Source organism: Onthophagus taurus, chromosome 2 (assembly GCF_036711975.1).
Source record: "Onthophagus taurus isolate NC chromosome 2, IU_Otau_3.0, whole genome shotgun sequence".
NCBI classification, from domain to species: Eukaryota; Metazoa; Arthropoda; class Insecta; order Coleoptera; family Scarabaeidae; genus Onthophagus; species Onthophagus taurus.
Window position 1 is genome coordinate 9217734 of NC_091967.1, and position 20425 is coordinate 9238158.

Consider the following 20425-nt stretch of genomic DNA (forward strand, 5'->3'; position numbering starts at 1 on the left):
TTCCTGGACGTCACTCTGATTAAAAAATAAAAACCTAGCGGAGAATAAGATTAATTTCAAAATTTATCACAAACCCTCCACAAAAACTTTTATAATGACATAAAACACAAAGATTTCTGCTTAACAGATTGACCAACACCTCTCGTTACAGAACTTTACGGAGGAAGTGAAATTTATCTTGAAATTGGCCTTAAATAATGGATACAAGGTAGATTTTGTTCAAAACTTATATAATAAGGTACAAAATAGGAACATAATACAAATGATTTATCCACACTATAAGGAAAAACAGAGATTTATCTCTTGTAATTTAGAATTTAGTACAGGCAGTAGTATAGGCATTTAGTTATCATTTATCTTTCTTATTTGTATTCATACAGGGTGAGTTTTTTTCCATGTTTAGTATGGAGATCTCGAAAACTAGCGGAGATCGAGAGACGATTAAATAGGGAAAGAATTGCAGTTTCATGAACTCAATTTAATGAGCTTAAAAATAAATAAATAAATAATTATTTTTATAAACTTTGAAAATATTATAAATAAATAAAATAAAAACTTATGAATGTAAAGTCAAGTCAACCAAGCATTTGTTTATCAAATAGAATATAAATTTTTTATAATAATCATGTTACTATAAAAAAAAATGATATACGACGTTTCATTCGACTCTTTGGCGACCAAACAAATTAGTTTATAAATCCATCCATTGTTTTACGGCCATCAAAATTTCTGTTATCATGGCGTTTCGTCTTGGGCACCAAATTTCTCGTAATCTGAATAAAAATGTAAGTACTTTACTTTTATTTATATTATCATCTGGTGTTAAATCTAAACGAAATATTCTAGATTTCAAATATATTATTATTACGCGCTATATTTTTCAATAAACAATAATTGTATCATTTTATATAAAGAATTCATTCGATTTTGGCATAATAAATCTGCTAAGGGTATCCCGAAATGGGGCATATCTTTTTTGACATTTCCATTTTGTCATTTTGGTGATTGAAAATTAAATATATTTTGAATTTATTATATAAGTTAATTAATTGTACACACCATTTAAACATTAATCTTTAAAATATTACAATAAATTGAACTGTTCAAATAAAATGTTCGTATTTATTATATACAGTATTAAGATAATAGTATACAGATTAAGTATAGAATTCAAAATATGGTTTTATATGCAGCAAAATGTAGCTTTTACGGAGGATTGGAACCCTATTTATGGGAATCCGTAGCTATAGTTAAGGCCCCTAACTTTAGAGATCAATATCTTCGCAACCGCTCGATGAAAAAAATTGTGGTAAAGATTTCTGTAATCACTGGACATTTTCTTTTTATCGCTAGTTAAATGAAAAAGAAGAGTTCTGCATGGTGTACGTTCCAGACAGGACGTCGCGCCTTATTGTACCTACATAAATAAATAATGGCGCGACGTCCAGTCTGGAACACACCATCTATTCCGATTGGACGGACTCCCTCGCTTTCCCCGCATGGCTTATTTCTGTTTTTTTTTTAAATTTAAATTAATTATTTTTAATTTTTTTTTAAAAGCGTTTAAATCGCTTGTTTAAATTAAAGAGATATAACTTTGAAATACTGATAACAGCCATTTTTGACATAACCGTATCCTACTAAAAGTAATCGAAAGAATAAAAGTATGCATTAAGAACACATCATGCTACCACCTGTTCAAAATTGAAAAAGATGGCGCTAGTGCTAAAGTAAATTAGAAATATAAATTTAATTAAGTACGTTCATCAACATTACGTTGCTTTTCTATTCAGCAGTTTCTTTTTCACCTTAAACACACCGGATTTGTTTTGGTTGGTATAAAAGTGTGGGCAGGTAAATTTTGCTCTATGTTAAAATCTGTGTTAACATGTAACATACCACACTTAATATCGGTATCATCATACACGGAGGTAATTTTTGATATATTGTTGCAGCTAATTTTCCAAAATTCAAGTGCTTCAAATGCTCGTCGATATAGATCTTTATCGCGCGGAAATGATTGTGAAGTAGAAAAAGTGGAAGATGCGTTGCCGACAGGAACAGAAACTACTCAAAGGAAATGTTTAAGAGCACGTTCGCATACGAAGTTCAGTACACCTATTGCATCAACACGTAGGGAGCTTAGTACCTCGTCGTCTTCTGAATCGCCGCAGCAGTCGGCACACGAAGTGGAACCAATACCATCAACCATGTCATCGTTGAAAAATAACAGAAAGCAGTCTGGTAACTATTCGTTACAGCCAAAACATTTGCCGCCGATGGCGACATCCTCCATTCACTTCGATAAACAATTTATACCAGCGGTACAACAACAATATGATAATCGCTTAGATGAAGTACAGAGACAAGCATCTGTTAAATACGAACAAGCTATTAAGACTTTCAATGTCATCAGCTCTCGAACAGCTGCAGCCCAACCTAAAAATGTTGGATACCGTTACGAATTGGACGCTGCAAAGCCGAAAGTGGAAAAAGGTACGCACCCTTACAATATAATTGCAGCCATTAAAAGTAGGGAGCAGAGTATTGCCGCACAAGTGCCTCAATTGCAACCAAAAAATATGAAACCTTACGGCGATGTTTTGGGTAAACAGTGGTGTACGCCACTTGCGGAACGCATTAAACATAAGCCGTTATCCATGTCACATTTGAACGATGCTATTATTAGATCTCCATATCAACATTCGCCATCGATCGATGCCGTACCTACGAGCGAACATGTAGCATTTAGTGAAAGCAATCAACGTTCGTCTGTAGAGTATGCACCAGGTGGTACTCAGTTTACTTCTCAACCCATAAATTCCTCTCAATATCCCGCCTTCTCTCGTAGTGGTATATCATCCTCAAAGCAAATAGAACAATGCACGCGAAAAACATATTCTACAATACAAAAAGCGAATATGTCTGGATATTGTTCGGATTCTGAACCAACATTATTATTACCTGGAAAAGTCGGAAATACGGACATAGACACCAAAAATACTAATGAATCAACCTCGCTGCAGTTGTATCGAGCAACGGAAAAACCCGTTGAGAATAACATTGCGCCAAAAAAGCGAGAAATGATCAGTACGTTAATGGAAGAAAAACGGAATTTTACAAGTCAAAAATATAACTTGAAGAACAATGAATCTCTTAAAAATGTTATGTCGAAAAATCAGCCTTCAATGGGAAGTGCATTGCTAGAACGTATCAAAAAAATTTCAAAAGAAAATTTATTTGCTGTACGAAATGCAATGAACTCGTCGATAAACGCAAATGAGGTATTGGACAATACCCCCCCGCAGAATGACAAACAAATTCGAGAAACAGAACCGATTAAGGTCACAGTAGGACCTAGATTAAAATTACAATCAACTGTATCATGGACATTAGAAGAATATTCAGAGCGTGAAAAGTCTTTAATTCCACAAAGTGGTGAAAAGTTTACAGTGCCATGGTTGTCGTGGGGTGATAGGGTTAAGATGCAAAAAGAAGAAGAAGGGAAGAATGCGAATACAGGTAATCTTAATTTAATTCCAAAATCAATAGCATCATCAGCAGTGAAGGATAAATCACGATCAGTTAACGAAAGGCAGACGCGAAGGTTTTCAACTTTTCGATTTCTTGAAAAGGAGGTAGAAATGGAGAAGATATTGGCGCATCCCGTACATAAAGATTTTATAATAGGAATAGATTTGCCAGAAAATAAACATCTTTTAACAAAAAATACTATCCCTTACGTAAATGTTCGTTCTTATGGTACCGGGTACGGCTCCGGGACCAGTACCGGTTTACCGGATGACTGTTTGTGCGATCCACCGCCGAGAAAAATACCGCCAGAATCTGTAGCATATTGTCACATAGAAAAGTTTCCAAAAACCCACGTTAATCCCGATTGTAAGAAAAAATGCCAATCGGAATATACAGTAATGGTAAAATTACGTAGACTTCCTAAAATTCATATTCCCGATCCGTGTCGTGATTGTCCAGAACCTTGTGATGATGCAGTACGGGCCGATGGTTGTATAAAAGTTCCACGGAAATGTCTTCCAAAACTTATTCCTAAGCCTTGTCCACCAATTCCTCCGCCATGTATGACAGATGTTCCTTTGAGGCGTTTACAACCACGTCCCGTTATACCATTTAGACCCTGTCCTCCACCTCCATGCATTGATCCTAGGGCTGATGATGGATTGAAACCGGTGCGTAAGACTCTTCCAAAATTAGTACCGAAAATGTGTGGCCGATGCGAAGAAATTATTATGACATCACCACCGTTGGTTCGATTAATACCTAGGGACGTTTATCCTCCACCGCCCTGTAAACCCCCTATGTGCCCAGAACCGCCTATTACACGAGCAGACGAAGGTATGCGAGTGTGTCCTAAGCAACTTCCAAAGCTTATTGCTCCTACTTGTCCCAGAATTTGTCCTGAAGAACTCGTAGACAGCCCGCCATTAAAACGCTTAAAATGTGCTTGCGTGTACACGGAAAGGATATGTCCTTGTGTACCAACATATAGAAATCCTTGCTGCCCACCACCATCAAGGTCTGACGATCTTTGTGGTTATAAAGTACCTAAGAAGCACCTACCCACTATGCTATTGCCTGAACGTTATAATGAAGTATCAACGTCAGAATTTAATCGTATGAAAAGTAGACATTATTGTACACACTCTAAAGACACCATGTGCTGTTGTGCTAACAAGAAAATCCGGTTAGTTGTAGAAGATTTTAAAAATAGTCAATTTGGTGAAGAAAAAAAATTGGCTACAGTTGAATGTGAACGTCAAGAACAACCAGATAATTCTCAAAATGCAACTGTGCAGCTGATTAGAAAACCCATTGGTGATGTGAAAAGGAGTACCATCATACCAATCCATTTATTAAAAGAGGGATATACCGGTAAGTTTAGTGACGTAGATACTAGAGGTTACAGCACGAATTCGACATTATTAAAAATGATCAACACTGATAATTGCCTGAAACAGTCAAAAATTGAAAAGATACCAACAAGTGATTACGAAAAATCTTCAAGTTTTCCTACATACCATAAACCACTTGTACCTCTAGCTCGATTTAAAAAACTTTTTCACTATGGAGACGAACCGTGTAATAAATTCGTGAATTCATGCGTACCAAGAGTACAAGATGAATCTTGCCCGATTTTAGACATGAAACAATTATCACATTTGCAAGTGTCCAATTTTTTACCAATGAAAAAGATAGAATTAAGAGATTGCAAGAAACTTAATCGTTTAAATATTTCAGCAAACGTTGAACATCCTGAAGCTACCACTCGTCCTCATGCCGCTAGCGGAAAAGATTTTGCTTCCAGAAATATATCTTTATTAATACCTATCGATTGCCAAGTACCACCACACCCATTTATCGATAATTCGCCACCGATTAAAGCTGATTCTAGTTTAGATGTTACTAAAAGTATATTGTCTATGAGGAAACCAAGCTTAGTTTCTATTGCACCCGATTCCCCAAGAAGACAATTTAGTACCATGTTACCAAATTTTATTTTTCTCAAGAACATTATAAAACCTGACTACGATAAGAAATATATAGAACGTTGTGAAGCGGAGAAAAAACTTTGTAAACCCCGACCTCCAAATCCGTGTGGAAAACAAAAAACTCCTTATCCATCGTTCTCCGAATGCAAGGACGATGATCCGTACAAAAGTATAGTGGAGATTGCACCGGACATCAAACATTTGCAGCCTAAAAATCCTGTAATTGGAAAATTTTGTGTAATTACACCTCCGATCCAGAGAAGAATAGATCCGAGGATAGAAGAAGACTGTGTGATTAGAAAACTCAATTTAAAAATAGACAATTATGGTACAACAACTTGCGATGACTTTGGCAAGCCTTACGTTTCGTTACGAGCAAAAAATCTTATTCCTGCCGCTATGAAGCAAGCAACAATAGAACACTGTGAAGCTTGTAATAAAGGTCCAAGAGTATCGCGTGGAAAGGGTTGCCCAGTAATAGACAGTAGCAGCTGCGTTCCTGATGAATTACATTGCCGTTTGATGGCTAGAACACCTTCTATGTCATGTGGTTGCGTGGAACCAGAACACATACCATGCGGAGAAGGTAATCTCGTTTGCAAGGGAACTATTAAAGATTGCACACCGATACCGAAGAAACCACCCCCTCGGCCATGTAAAGCTTATTGCCCCAACCCAAGTCCTCCAACACTAACTGCTTGTAAAAAGAAATGGATGTGTAAGGATCCACCACCAGATGAAAACAAAGGTACCTATAGAAGAATGGGAACTTCAGCTAGAGTAAACAGGACACTGAAACGAGGAATAAATCGTACTGCTGGTGAACAGATTAGAAGTGTTACCATGTGCGGCGGTTTCGGTGGACGACAAAAAAAAGATAGTGATGATGATATTAAGAAGAGACGTTGTTGCAAAAAACCGAAAAAAGGTTGTGGTAAACCAACAATAAAGGAAACAAAACCTTGCGGATCGTCTGGAAAGTGTCAGAAAATAAAAGTACCATGTCCAGAAGAAAAACCATGCCAAAAATCAACGAAACCACCGTGTGCACAACCAAAAAGTGCGTGTGAAAAACCAAAGAGTGCGTGTGAAAAGCCAAAGAGTACATGTGGAAAGCCAAAGAGTTCATGTCCACAACCGAAAAAAACATGTGCAAAACCGAAGAAGACATGTGCAAAACCGAAGAAGACATGTGCAAAACCGAAGAAGACATGTGCTGCAAAACCACCATGTCCATCTCCAAAGAAAACTTGTTCATCGAAACCACCTTGTCGACAACCAAAGAAAACGTGTTCATCAAATAAAGTTCAAGCTATAAAATGCAAAGGCGGAAGTTGTAAAAAAGTTGCGAAACCACCTTGCCAACCTAAGCCAAAATGTGATCCAAAGCCAGCTCCAGTAGTTTCGCCATCTTGTCCGAAGAAAGGCCTCTGGGAAAAAATTGTTCAATATTTCCGTGCTAGACCATGTTGTCCAGCACCAGATCAGTGGAAGAAAGATAAACTAAAAAGAGACGCTGAAATAGCAGCAGCTGCTGCGGGATTTGATTTATGCCCGAAAAAGTTTGTCTGTGCTAAAAAGGAAGAGAAAAAACCATGCGGAAAGAAACCTTGTCCGTTTCCATCTCCACCTAAAGGTGGTTGTGGTGCAAAAGCATCACCCTGTGCCAAGAAAAAATCTTGCGCTCCTCCGAAACCGCCTTGCCCTCCACCGAAACCGCCTTGCCCTCCTCCGAAACCGTCTTGTGGTCCTCCTAAAAAAACATGTTCTGCTCCAAAAAAAACGTGTGGTGCTCCAAAAAAAACGTGTGGTGCTCCAAAAAAATCTTGTGATGCTCCAAAAAAATCTTGTGGAAAGAAAGCGGTGAAGTGTGGATCATGTTCGTATTCAAAAGGATCAATTGTCAAAATGGAATCTTGTCGAAAATCTTCATCTGCTGCGAATTATTTAATTTTCGATTCCGGTGAAGATATTAGAAAAGATTTGTTAATTAAAAAATGGACGAAATCATGTAATACTAGACAAAGTTTTAGTACACCTTCTGATAGCTACAACAAATTGTTTTTACCACAAAGTGTATACAAATCACCTAAATTAAAATATTGTACAACACCTGTTAAAATACCTCACAAATCTTTTAAGGAACATTATGAACAAAGTTGTGTATTTCCAACATACAAAGGACTTAATTTAACTTGTATTCATAAAACAAAACGGGATAGAAAAAACATTCAACCTTACAGCACCTATTCTCGTGAGAATATGTTAAAAATTGTAATAGCATCACCAGCGACGTGCGGAAAATTAAATATTCAACAATGCAAAGCGCAAAAATCACCGTCTTTTGTACCAAAACGAGGCTATAGAATGATTGCATCAAATAAAGGCTGGCAAAATGTATTTTCTTCACATCTTACCCCAAAGAAATTGACGGGTAAATCGAATATCTTAAATAAACGAATTAAGACAGTGGAGCTACAGGAAAGTAATGAAATAAGAAATAGAGAAAATGAAATATTATCAAACGGTTGTAACGATTGTACTGCGGTTGCCACACCTTCTGGTATTAGTTCAATGCAGAAAATATATGAAAGCATAAGAGGTTTCTTCTGCTTGACGCAAAACTCTACTCCTGCTTTTGCCATAAATAATTTGTTGGGTATGTTGTGTTATAGTGTAGATAACAAGAATAAAATTAAAAATAAACAATAGTATTTGCAAAAACAACATAATTTTTTTCTTTTACAGGTAGGTACAATGGACTGCCAAACGAGAGTAAAACCTTTGGGTCTGCCGAATCGAGACCGTCTGCCCTCTCCCAGAGAACATCAAAAGATTTAAGTGCAATCACACCAGAATATCTTGGCCCGTTTTCAAGACCGAATAAACCAAACATTCATTACAGAACTTACGCAACTCAAAGTTTACGAGTCTATACAACCGGGAGCAGCAGTATATTTAAAAAAATTAAAGAAAACAGAAAACGCTGTGCACCGGTTAGATATCACAACGATGATTCTGATTCGAAAGAATGTCCCAAATTTGGAAAGTGTAGTATAAAAAAGCCGCCATGTTGTGGTCCCAATCCACGTGGTTTTGATTGCTCAATTAAAGCACCATACCCGCCATGTACAGCGCAACAAGCACCTTATCCAAGTTTCTCAGAATGTCAGAAAGAATGTTGCAAGAGACCAAGAAACGAATGCACTGAGCAAGATCGAATTTTCGAAAGACAGAAGCAAACCGGTCAATTAGATATATGTAATATTTTAAAAACGCCACCTAGAGACTTCAGACATGGTGCGCCGAAAAAAGACGATCCTGGTTGTAAGGGAGCTGCTTCTTGTAAGGAGTATAGTACTTTAGCGTTAGCACATCAAGCTAAGATTTTCAATAATATTCTTCCACCACCTACAAAAACTGATTCGTCTGTTAAACGTAATAATAGCAGTCAATTAACTAAGGTGTCGAGCTCAACAAAAGCAACCCTTGTTGGTTCAAATGATCACAAATTGCAGCGCATTGCTTATTCAGTATTCTCTTCAGACCTTCAAAAGCTTTCAGATAAAGAATTCAAAAATTTCTTTCTCTCTGCAAGCTTTCTGGCACCTCCTAAAACTTATTCAGAAACAAACTGTGACGATACTACATCGTATCTCGCAGACGCTGTGAGAAGATATTGCAGCACGTTGACTTTACCACAATTGGTAAATATAACAAAGAAATCGTGTGGTAAGTGTTTGTGTTGTTTTCATCTGAATATTAACTAAAGTTCATTATAATTTTTACAGGAAATAACGCTTCGATTCGTTTCTCTGATAGCATCCTCGGGCATAAAAATATTAGATCGTATTCAACGCTTTCCCAAACGCGTATGTACAGTACTGATAATAATTGTGCAAAAGAACCATGCAAAATTGACCCCGAAGGTTGTTGTTTACCAAAAGCAAGAGAATCGTGCAATATTAAGGCTCCGTATCCTCCATGTGCAAGTATCGAAGCTCCTTATCCAAGTTTTTCCGATTGCAACAAGGGATTTCCTCGACTTCCAATTTGCGAGTGTTCTGAACAAGAAAAAGTTTTCATTAAAATGAAAAACTCTGGAATGTTCGACATGTCGCCTAAAAAGAGAAATAATAATAATAATTGTGGTTTGAAATTGCGAAAATGCGAACCACCTCATAAAATACCATGTGATAGGGAATTCTCAACGTGTGTGGATAAATTCTTTGCTGACCCAAATGATGAAATCGAATTTGATACCGAATCATGTTTATCTAAAGGTAAGTTAATTTTAGCTATTAGTCATTGGCAAAACCCGTTTGGTGTTCTTAGAAGAAACTGAGAAAACAGATTATAAACCTGAAATAGTGCCAAGAATATGTGATGTATCAATGACGGGAAAAAGTATTTTTCCCCGATGTTTTCAACATTCAGGAATATTAAGTAGCAGTTCTCAGGCCAATCTTTGTCAAGTATCGTATAGACATTTTTCGAGTAATAAAAATCCGAAATACAATAAATATGCTTTAAAAAGAGATGATGTTGAAACTTGCGATTCGAGTTCTCGCCATCCATGTTCTCCGGTTAGCACGCCATACAGCTGTTATTCTGATCATCAAAAAGAGTTAACTAAACCAATCAATCAAAGTGCCGAACGAGATAGAATATTTGAACGTTTAAGATCTAACGGTGCTTATGACATGAAAAATCTGCAAAAAGCCAAAAAGCATGCGACATTTACCAATCCAAAAATAAAGTTCGACACAAACGCTCAAAGACGTATGTTTTCGAGTTATTCTAAAAATTGGGGCCACTCGCAACCATCGTTTTTCAATGAAACGACAGATGATGCTATAAGAGATTTAGAAGGAGAAGAATTAGCGAAAAAAGTACTAACAACTGTAAAAGATGGAATGGATGCTATAGCTTTATCGGCTAATGAAGTTGAAGCCCAAGAAGCTTATTATCAAATGTATGAGAATCTAGTAAAACTGTGTCAACAAGAAGAAGTTTCTAAGAAGACACCTAGCATTTCTAACATTAAAAGTAATAATATTGAACCAATATTTAGTCGAGATGTATTTTTTGATAAATGTTTAAATAATAATGCTGCTCAGAAACAAATGACCAGTGATGCGATTAAAAATATCTTCACTTCACCTTTTCCTAATCCTACTACGTCAACTACGATATATGAAGAAACAGGTAAGAGATTTTAAAATGAAACAAAATGCGTGATTGTGTTAATGATTTTAGTAATATTATGTTAATTATAGATGTTGATGTACATGTTTATTATATTTTTTAATTTTGTAACTAGTAATTATTTTATTGGTTTCAGAAAAGAATAAAACTGAGAGTCTTCAGAAAGAATTAGACAAACTATTGGACCACTATAAGACCCAAAAAATGTAACAAGACACTTTATCTCAAGCCGAACAATGAAAACAGTCTGGTAAACTTTATCAACAAGAAAAAATTTCTGCCTATACTACTACTGTATCAGCCAAATCATACTTACCAATAAAATATACAACCGCCCTGACTCGGAAATCATATTTACTGTTTTATTGAGTTCTTTTTAAATATTTAATTTTGTATAATGAAATATTGTTTTGTATAGTGATAGTGTTAGTTCTAGTATTAGTTTAATTAACACCGGACGTGAAAAATGAGTTAAATTATTTTGTAATTGATAATTTGTTATTAGAAGGGCATGTTAATTTTCACTGGTCAATTTTATTTGTTAATTATTTATTTCTAAGTTAATTGGGTTGCAACATAATTTAAAAACTTAAACGTTACCCCCATTTAGTACTATTATATTTTTTAAATTGGTACTATGAAATTCAGAAATCAATCACAACTCGTTTGAGGTTATATCGTTTTTATTTTCAACAATAATTTTAGAAGGAAAATGAGGGCCAAAACAGCATTACGAAGAAGTGTAGACAATAGCATTGACTATTTTATACCAGACTGCTAACCGCTACGTAAAAATTGGTAACGCGTAAAGTGTTATTTTTGGATTTGTCCGCTATGGAGGCGCTGGTGGATTTTATAATAATAATGGATATGATTAAGAGATGGCAGCACTCACAGAACAGTAGTATAGTTAATAATAAACTAAAAGAGTTAAGTAGTATAGTTTAATAATAAAAATTGTTTAGTATTTCTTTTTTAATTAATAAATAAAATTTTATTGTATGAAAACATTATACGTTTTCCGTAAAAACCGGTTGTTTCTACCAGTTTATTTTCATTAAAAAATCATATTAATATTTTGTACTTCAGATAGAGATACTTGAGGTAGTGATAGAGGTACTTGAGATAGAGATAGAGGTACTTGAGGTAAGGGTACTTGGCTAGAGATACTTCAATGAAGTGGCGAACAAGTTCGCGTATCGTGTAGTGTAGATCTAGCTTTATACAAGCATATGTTGTTCTTTGTTCAAGAAAACCTTTCGGAAGAAGAACGCATCCCTGGAAGAGCTAGAGGTCGAGCTAGAGAAATAAAGATAAATAAATAAATAAACAAACAAAGATAAAATTATTCTTAATTTTTAAAATGTTATTTTCTTTGAAAAAAGTTAATGTCTTTTTTATGTATGACTCTTTATCCAACTCAACGAGGCCTGCATTTTTGTCTCCCATGGTAACAATACGATTTTCTATTTTAATTTTATGTTTCAGATTTTTAATGATGCGAAGAATTAATTTAGTATGGAAAGATTTTATGTTGACGTTCTTATTCCCACTCGTTTTCCCTCACTCTTTCACCTTTATCATCTGGCGAACGTTCCTTATGACCTTCAGTCCAATTTCATCCCTCATCATGTTGACTCCAGTTATTTAATTTTAAAGGAAATTTTAACGTGGTAATTGTAAGTTTAAAAATTTTCTTTCTTTTTTGATTTCTTATATTTAGTTATTATGGTTCTTTCTCTACAGGTTTGGTAATTTGTTTTGTCGTTAATTTTTAACATTTATTTTTAAACACTTTGAAAAACGAGATTTACGATAAATAGAAAAACGCCATTTTAATTTTTTGGATTTTTCAATTTACTCTTCAAGTTTTTTTACATTTGAATTTTTCGTAAACGGAATCTTTTTGAAGAAATACTCTAAAACAATACTCTCTTCACTCTCGATGCTCCTACACCGACGGTAATTATATATATTTTTTATCTGTGTTTTTGTTATATCTGAATATTCCTTAGTCCTGCCTGAAGAAGAACGATAACCGTTCGAAATCTTCGAAGATAACACCGAAATAAAATATTTTCATCGTTTATACGACTTTTAATTTTTTTTAGCAGCAAAAAACCATACAACTTACCTGGAAAAAAACCACCAAATCGATAATAGAGGCATCTCCAATAGGCCCCGAGATCAAGAAAACCTTAATCCCTCGGGAAAAATCAAGCAGGTGCCCCAAACTCTATGGTCTGCCCAAAATCCCCTCCCTCAGGAAGGCTGCTCCGGATCGGGGACGGTGTAGGACCGTTTTCCAAGTGGCTGACAAGTGCAGGGCGTCATCTCTCTTGTTGAAGGTACCGTTCTTCTCTATTTCGATGGACTCGCGGATGAGTCTGGTGCTCCAATGTGGAACGTTGGCTATTTCCAACGTTAGTACTTTCATGGAGGCATTGTCGTTAGCGAGGCTTACAAACCCTCCAGCATGCCTATGAAGTGGGTATATGTGCATCATGGTTATTTTCCACGTGGAATAATAGGATTGATATGCTGTATGCCCAAGCTGAATGACTCTCATTCTGTCAGCGGAAGGAGTCGATATCAAAGGATAGGTTCGGAAAGCACTTAAATAATACTATTTTAATATTCAATTATTTTGCACGAATTTTCTATTTATATGTACAGGTGTCCCAATTTCGATGTCCGCATAGGCTATCTCCGAAACTAAAAGAGATAGAAAAAAAGTAGCTTACATGTCATGATCTCGTTTTTCGAGAAAATGCTAATGCCGAAAACTCCGAACAGCTATCGTCTTTTGTTTTCGCCCTATCGGCAAAAACTGAAAATTTTACAAAAACGACAATCGCGAATATCTTACTTATTATCAAAGATGGAGTATTATAAATAAAACATTATATGGGCAACTTTTTACGAAGAATTCAGTGGCGTAGGTAGAATTTTTTTCCCATCATTTATTTTCGAGATTTTAGACGTAACTTTATTTTTTTAAATGGAAACCATAGTTGGCTATGACTTAAAATAATTTGTTATTTTCTTCTGATAACAAATATATATAGTTTGTGGGGTATATTTCTTATGGTTATTGAATAATTAACAAAAATTCATTTTGTTCTGTCTAAAACTAATGTATGTATTTAAAAGTTAATGTTGCTATGGTGATAACCATACATACTATGATGTAACATAATGTATCAAATAATTACCAACGTTTGTATTTAAAAATTCGATAACAACTCTGGCATTATGTGCTGGTACGATGCACCAGCATGTTAAGTGTCAAAGTATAACAAAACTGAATAAAACTTTACAATGAATTTCGAAAATTATGAAAAATGTAACATGATGGAATTTTATTTCACAAGATATCCAGAAAGAAGACAACCGCACGAAAAAACCTTCAGCCGATTAGCAGAAAATTTAATAGATATTTGGTCCTTTCCCAAACCACATACAAAAACATACCAAAATGACCTGCAAGAGAAATTGCAACAAGACGTCTGACCCAAAAGCCGCTGCTCCCGAATATGAAAGAAAAATAAGTATAAACCATACAAAGCGGGGCTAACTCATTATTTACGTGCCGGAGATGTCAATCGAAGATTAGAATTTTGTAGATGATATTTAAAAAAATTAAATAATCTGCTGTTTGTTCAAAATGTTATCTGGACCGATGAAGTCTCTGAGTGTTCAAAGAAGATTGGGGTTTAATGTATGGTGCGCCCTTTTAGATAATAGAATTTTGGCATATAGTATCTACCATAAAAACTTAAACTCAGGGAAATACCTCAATATATTAAGGCAGCACATTGAGCCTTTGGTCGACAATTTGCCACTAAATATGTCTCAAATGATATATTTTCAATATGACGGAGCACCAGCACATAATGCCAGAGTTGTTAGTGAATTTTTAAATACTACTACAAACTCAAGGACAGTAGAATCTAACAGGACTGCTACATCCATTGTTGTGACAGCCTACCCGCAAACTACGTCTCACCATTTTCCACGTCCAGCTGTTGTTATGGTCTATGCGTTTGCTGTGTGTTTTTAGAGGTTATATCCTAGACGTATTCATATTAGTTTTGAAGTTTTATGTTTTTAGACGTATTAATGTCCTTCATATAACCTCTAAAAACATAGACAGTTACCAGGCGTGGCAAATAGTGTGACGTAGAGTGGATGTAGCAGTCCTGTTAGATTCTACTGTCCTTGCTACAAACTTTGGCAATAATTGAAAACAATGCTTTCCCTCATGGTATGGTTATCACCATAACAACATTAAGTTTTAAATACACACAATAGTTTTAGAAAGAACAAAAAAAAATGATACATTATATTCCATCATAGTATGTATGGTTATCACCATAGCAACATTAACTTTTAAATACATACATTAGATTTAGATGGAACAAAATGAATTTTTGTTAATTATTCAATAACTATAAGAAATATACCCTACAAACTATATATATTTGTTATCAGAAGAAAATAACAAATTATTTTAAGTCATAGCCAACTATGGTTTCCATTTAAAAAAATAAAGTTATGTCTAAAATCTCGAAAATAAAAGATGGGAAAAAAATTCTACCTACGCCACTGAATTCTTCGTAAAAAGTTGCCCATATAATGTTTTATTTATAATACTCCATCTTTGATAATAAGTGAGATATTCGCGATTGTCGTTTTTGCAAAATTTTCAGTTTTTGCCGATAGGGCGAAAACAAAAGACGATAGCTGTTCGGAGTTTTCGGAATTAGCATTTTCTCGAAAAACGAGATCATGACATGTAAGCTATTTTTTTTCTATCTCTTTTAGTTTCGGAGATAGCCTATGCGGACATCGAAATTGGGACACCCTGTACATATGGTACACTGGCTCAAGATATAGAAGTATTCAATATATTTTCCACGAGGAATTATAATAAAAATTGCATATATACGTATAACTAAAATATTCGTGCAAAATAATTTGATATTAAAATACTATTATTTAAGTGTTTGCCTAACCTACCATTTAAATGACTCCACGTATCTACCGACTGGAAGTCTGGCCCCTAGTTAGAAAAAAAATAATTTTGATTAAATTCGCTATAACTAAAGAACGGTTTGACCGATTTTAATGTTCTATATCTCAAACGAAAGCTTGCGTCTGGCTGAATAATTATGTGTAAAGTATATTGAACACTTCCATATCTCAATCTGCTAGTTTTCCATATGTATATGTAAATGGAATAATCATGCAAAATAATTTGATATTAAAATAGTATTATTTAAGTGTTTGCCTAACCTATCCTTTGATATGGACTCCCTCAGCTGATAGAATGAGAGTCATTCGGCTTGCGCATACTACATATCAATCCTATTATTCCACGTGGAAAATAACCATAATGCTCTGATCTCAATGAGAGGTAGTACTTTCATGGAGGCATTGTCGTTAGCGAGGCTTACAAACCCTCCAGCATGCCTATGAAGTGGGTATATCTGCATCATGATTATTTTCCACGTGGAATAATAGGATTGATATGTAGTATGCGCAAGCCGAATGACTCTCATTCTGTCACCGGAAGGAGTCGATATCAAAGGATAGGTTCGGCAAACACTTAAATAATACTATTTTAATATTAAGTTATTTTGCACGAATTTTCTATTTATATGTACATATGGTACACTGGCTCAAGATATAGAATTATTCAATATATTTTCCACGAGGAATTAGAATAAAAATTGCATATATACGTATAACTAAAATATTCGTGCAAAATAATTTGATATTAAAATACTATTATTTAAGTGTTTGCCTAACCTACCATTTAAATGACTCCACGTATCTACCGACTGGAAGTCTGGCCCCTAGTTAGAAAAAAAATAATTTTGATTAAATTCGCTATAATTGAAGAACGGTTTGACCGATTTCAATGTTCTTTATCTCAAACGAAAGCTTGCGTCTGGCTGAATAATTATGTGTAAGGTATATTGAACACTTCCATATCTGAATCTGCTAGTTTTCCATATGTATATGTAAATGGAATAATCATGCAAAATAATTTGATATTAAAATAGTATTATTTAAGTGTTTGCCTAACCTATCCTTTGATATGGACTCCCTCAGCTGATAGAATGAGAGTCATTCGGCTTGCGCATACTACATATCAATCCTATTATTCCACGTGGAAAATAACCATAATGCTCTGATCTCAATGAGAGGTAGTACTTTCATGGAGGCATTGTCGTTAGTGAGGCTTACAAACCCTCCAGCATGCCTATGAAGTGGGTATAGTTGCATCATGGTTATTTTCCACGTGGAATAATAGGATTGATATGCTGTATGCCCAAGCCGAATGACTCTCATTCTGTCAGCGGAAGGAGTCGATATCAAAGGATAGGTTCGGCAAACACTTAAATAATACTATTTTAATATTAAGTTATTTTGCACGAATTTTCTATTTATATGTACATATGGTACACTGGCTCAAGATATAGAAGTATTCAATATATTTTCCACGAGGAATTATAATAAAAATTGCATATATACGTATAACTAAAATATTCGTGCAAAATAATTTGATATTAAAATAGTATTATTTAAGTGTATGCTTAACCTACCATTTAAATGACTCCAGGTATCTACCGACTGGAAGTCTGGCCCCTAGTTAGAAAAAAAATAATTTTGATTAAATTCGCTATAACTAAAGAACGGTTTGACCGATTTTAATGTTCTATATATCAAACGAAAGCTTGCGTCTGGCTGAATAATTATGTGTAAAGTATATTGAACACTTCCATATCTGAATCTGCTAGTTTTCCATATGTATATGTAAATGGAATAATCATGCAAAATAATTTGATATTAAAATAGTATTATTTAAGTGTATGCCTAACCTATCCTTTGGTATGGACTCCCTCTGCTGATAGAATGAGAGTCATTCGGCTTGCGCATACTATATATCAATCCTATTATTCCACGTGGAAAATAACCATAATGCTCTGATCTTAATGAGAGGTAGTACTTTCATGGAGGCATTGTCGTTAGCGGGGCTTACAAACCCTCCAGCATGCCTATGAAGTGGGTATATCTGCATCATGATTATTTTCCACGTGGAATAATAGGATTGATATGTAGTATGCGCAAGCCGAATGATTCTCATTCTGTCAGCGGAAAGAGTCGATATCAAAGGATAGGTTCGGCAAACACTTAAATAATACTATTTTAATATTAAATAATTTTGCACGAATGTTCTATTCATATGTACAGGGTGGGCAAATTTGGGTGTTATTATAGGCTATCTCAGAAACTATAAGAGATACGAAAAAAGTAGGTGCCATGTCCCGGTCCCTTTTTTCGAGACTAATTCAATCCCGCAAACATCAAACCTCTATCTTCTTTTGTTTTTAAGTTATAGCCAAAAAGTCAAATTTTCGTGATTACAAAAAATGCTCATATTTCGTTTATTTTTCAAATTATAGGAATGGGGTTGATACGTTCTTAAGACACTTTTTTAAGTGGAATATACTGCCGTTGAAAAATTTTTAACATAGCTGATAATTTTTGAGATATAACATAAAATTGTATTTTTTTAAATACAAACTATACTTTATTATGATGTTACTGAAGAGAACATATTTTTAGCTTTCCAATGATGTATCGCACGCATGATGTTTCTGCGGAAAATAAGCGTTATTTTTCCATTTTTAAAATATTAAAGATCAAAATTCAAATTTTTAATTATAGTAGGCGAGGAAAACGCTAAATACTACTTAGTTACTATAGCAACGTGAGTTTACTTGTCATTTCATTCATTAATTTTGCGAAACGAGTTTCCCGTTTAAGAAGTTCCGCATTATCTTTAAATAAAACGATAAAATTAAATATAGAATATATTGGAGTCCGCTTTGAAAATGATAAGTCTTCATATCCCCATTCAAACGGTGTTTCAATGGAAAGTCCGCTCCCAGTTTATAATTCCTAATTTTCCTCTATCTCACCCAATTTCAAAAGAAAAGATTGCTGATATCAAAAAACTTCTACATCTTATGTTTGGGGAAAACTGGGAAAATACTACCGAAGATTTCATTCATTGATACCGATATGATAACTGTTCTAATCTTACAACCAGTAAGTTGAGTAGAAGAAGATGACAGTTTATGACTCTTTAGTTCCTGAAGTTGTCCATATTTAATTATTCATTAATTAATACATTTCTTGTATTTTTAATAAACAAACTTTAAATGCATCATTTTTTGTTAGTGAACAAAGTCGGGGATAAGATGCTGAGAAATTTAAATTAACTATTCAAAGTTTTTATTCGTTGGTACAAAACCAACTTATCCTGAATAATGGTACAAAACCAACTTTATTTTGTCATATTCGTGCAAAACCATATATTATAGCCACTAGGTAGTATTTACTGTCCGGACCCGCCTACTATAATCAAAATTTTGAACATTAGCGCTTACTATTTTCGAATTGAAAATTAACGCTTATTTTCTGCAAATACACCATACATGCGATACATCATTGGAAAGCTAAAAATATGCTCTTTTCTTTAACATCATAATCAAGTATAGTTTGTATTTAAAAAAACACAACTTTGTGTTGTATCTCAAAAATCATAAAGTATATTTAAAACTTTTCAACGGCAGTATATTCCACTTAAAAAAGTGTCTTAAGAACGTATCAACCCCATTCCTATAAAAAAAATAAACGAAATATGAGCATTTTTTGAAATCACGAAAATTTGACTTTTTGGCTATAACTTAAAAACAAAAGAAGATAGAGGTTTGATGTTTGCGGGATTGAATTAGTCTCGAAAAAAGAGACCGGGACATGGCACCTACCTTTTTCGTATCTCTTATAGTTTCTGAGATAGCCTATAATAACACCCAAATTTGCCCACCCTGTACATATGGTACACTAGCTCAAGATATGGAAGTATTCAATATATTTTCCACAAGGAATAATATTTTTAATATTTTAATAATAATATTTTATTTCTCCATTTTACAAAAAAGCATTAGAGTGCGTCAATTTAACAATAATTACATTGTGATATAATACAAATTGAATTCGAACATTAAAATGGAATAACATGTCAATGGTATATATCGGATTTTCCGTGACAATAGCTTTCAGTCTCCTCCGGAATCTTGGAACTGGCAGATTCTTTAAACATGATTCTTCTCTCGTTTGTGCCCATAGTTTAAGCTAGATTTACGCTAAGTTTTCTTTATTTATTCTCGTTTTCCTCACCATTACCGCCAATAAGAATTTTTTATTTTTATTTTAGTACCTAAATTAGTTTATGTAAGTAGTCGTTATTAGAGTATATGCGATAAGATAATTTATAATAATTAGTATTGTAGCGTCTATGTTCGAATATATGCCTTAAATATTGTATTTTTTTTTAAATTTATTTAAATAGATTATATTTATTTATTTCTTTCATAATTTGTTTCAATAGTTGATCCCACGGTTAGGCACGGAGGCCCTAGCGTTTGCTTTACATAACTTTTATTGTATTTAATTTTTTTTTCTTTAATAGATGCGTGCGCCAATTCACGCCATCAAATCACTAAACAAGATACACTAAAAGACATTTCCACATTTAAAGATTGTTATTATTTCCTTCAGTAAAATGTTTATTAGTCCTACTTCATTTTGGTGCGTTTTTAAGATTCTTTCTA

General features: G+C 34.3%; 1 protein-coding gene across 2 annotated transcripts; it reads left to right on the forward strand.

Moving 5' to 3' along the window:
- The first annotated feature begins 633 nt into the window (after positions 1-633).
- On the forward strand, positions 634-11086 carry LOC111427570 (uncharacterized). 2 transcript variants are annotated; one of them, XM_023062780.2, is made up of 7 exons: positions 634-785; positions 1956-4908; positions 5275-8184; positions 8274-9257; positions 9317-9808; positions 9861-10733; positions 10870-11086. In XM_023062780.2, exons 1-7 carry the CDS (start codon positions 738-740, stop codon positions 10941-10943), a joined length of 8334 nt encoding a protein of 2777 aa, XP_022918548.2. In that variant the 5' UTR covers positions 634-737; the 3' UTR covers positions 10944-11086. The 2 variants fall into 2 exon arrangements, with proteins under 2 accessions (XP_022918548.2, XP_022918549.2); XM_023062781.2 differs by lacking the exon at positions 9861-10733.
- Positions 11087-20425: the final 9339 nt, after the last annotated feature.

What these genes read in the sequence shown, in the direction of transcription:
- LOC111427570 (XM_023062780.2), top strand. Translation starts at nt 738, where the DNA reads ATGGCGTTTCGTCTTGGGCACCAAATTTCTCGTAATCTGAATAAAAAT. An exon ending in TGCCATAAATAATTTGTTGG is followed by an intron (nt 8,185 to 8,273) that starts GTATGTTGTGTT and finishes TTTCTTTTACAG; the next exon opens with GTAGGTACAATGGACTGCCA. An exon ending in TACGATATATGAAGAAACAG is followed by an intron (nt 10,734 to 10,869) that starts GTAAGAGATTTT and finishes TATTGGTTTCAG; the next exon opens with AAAAGAATAAAACTGAGAGT.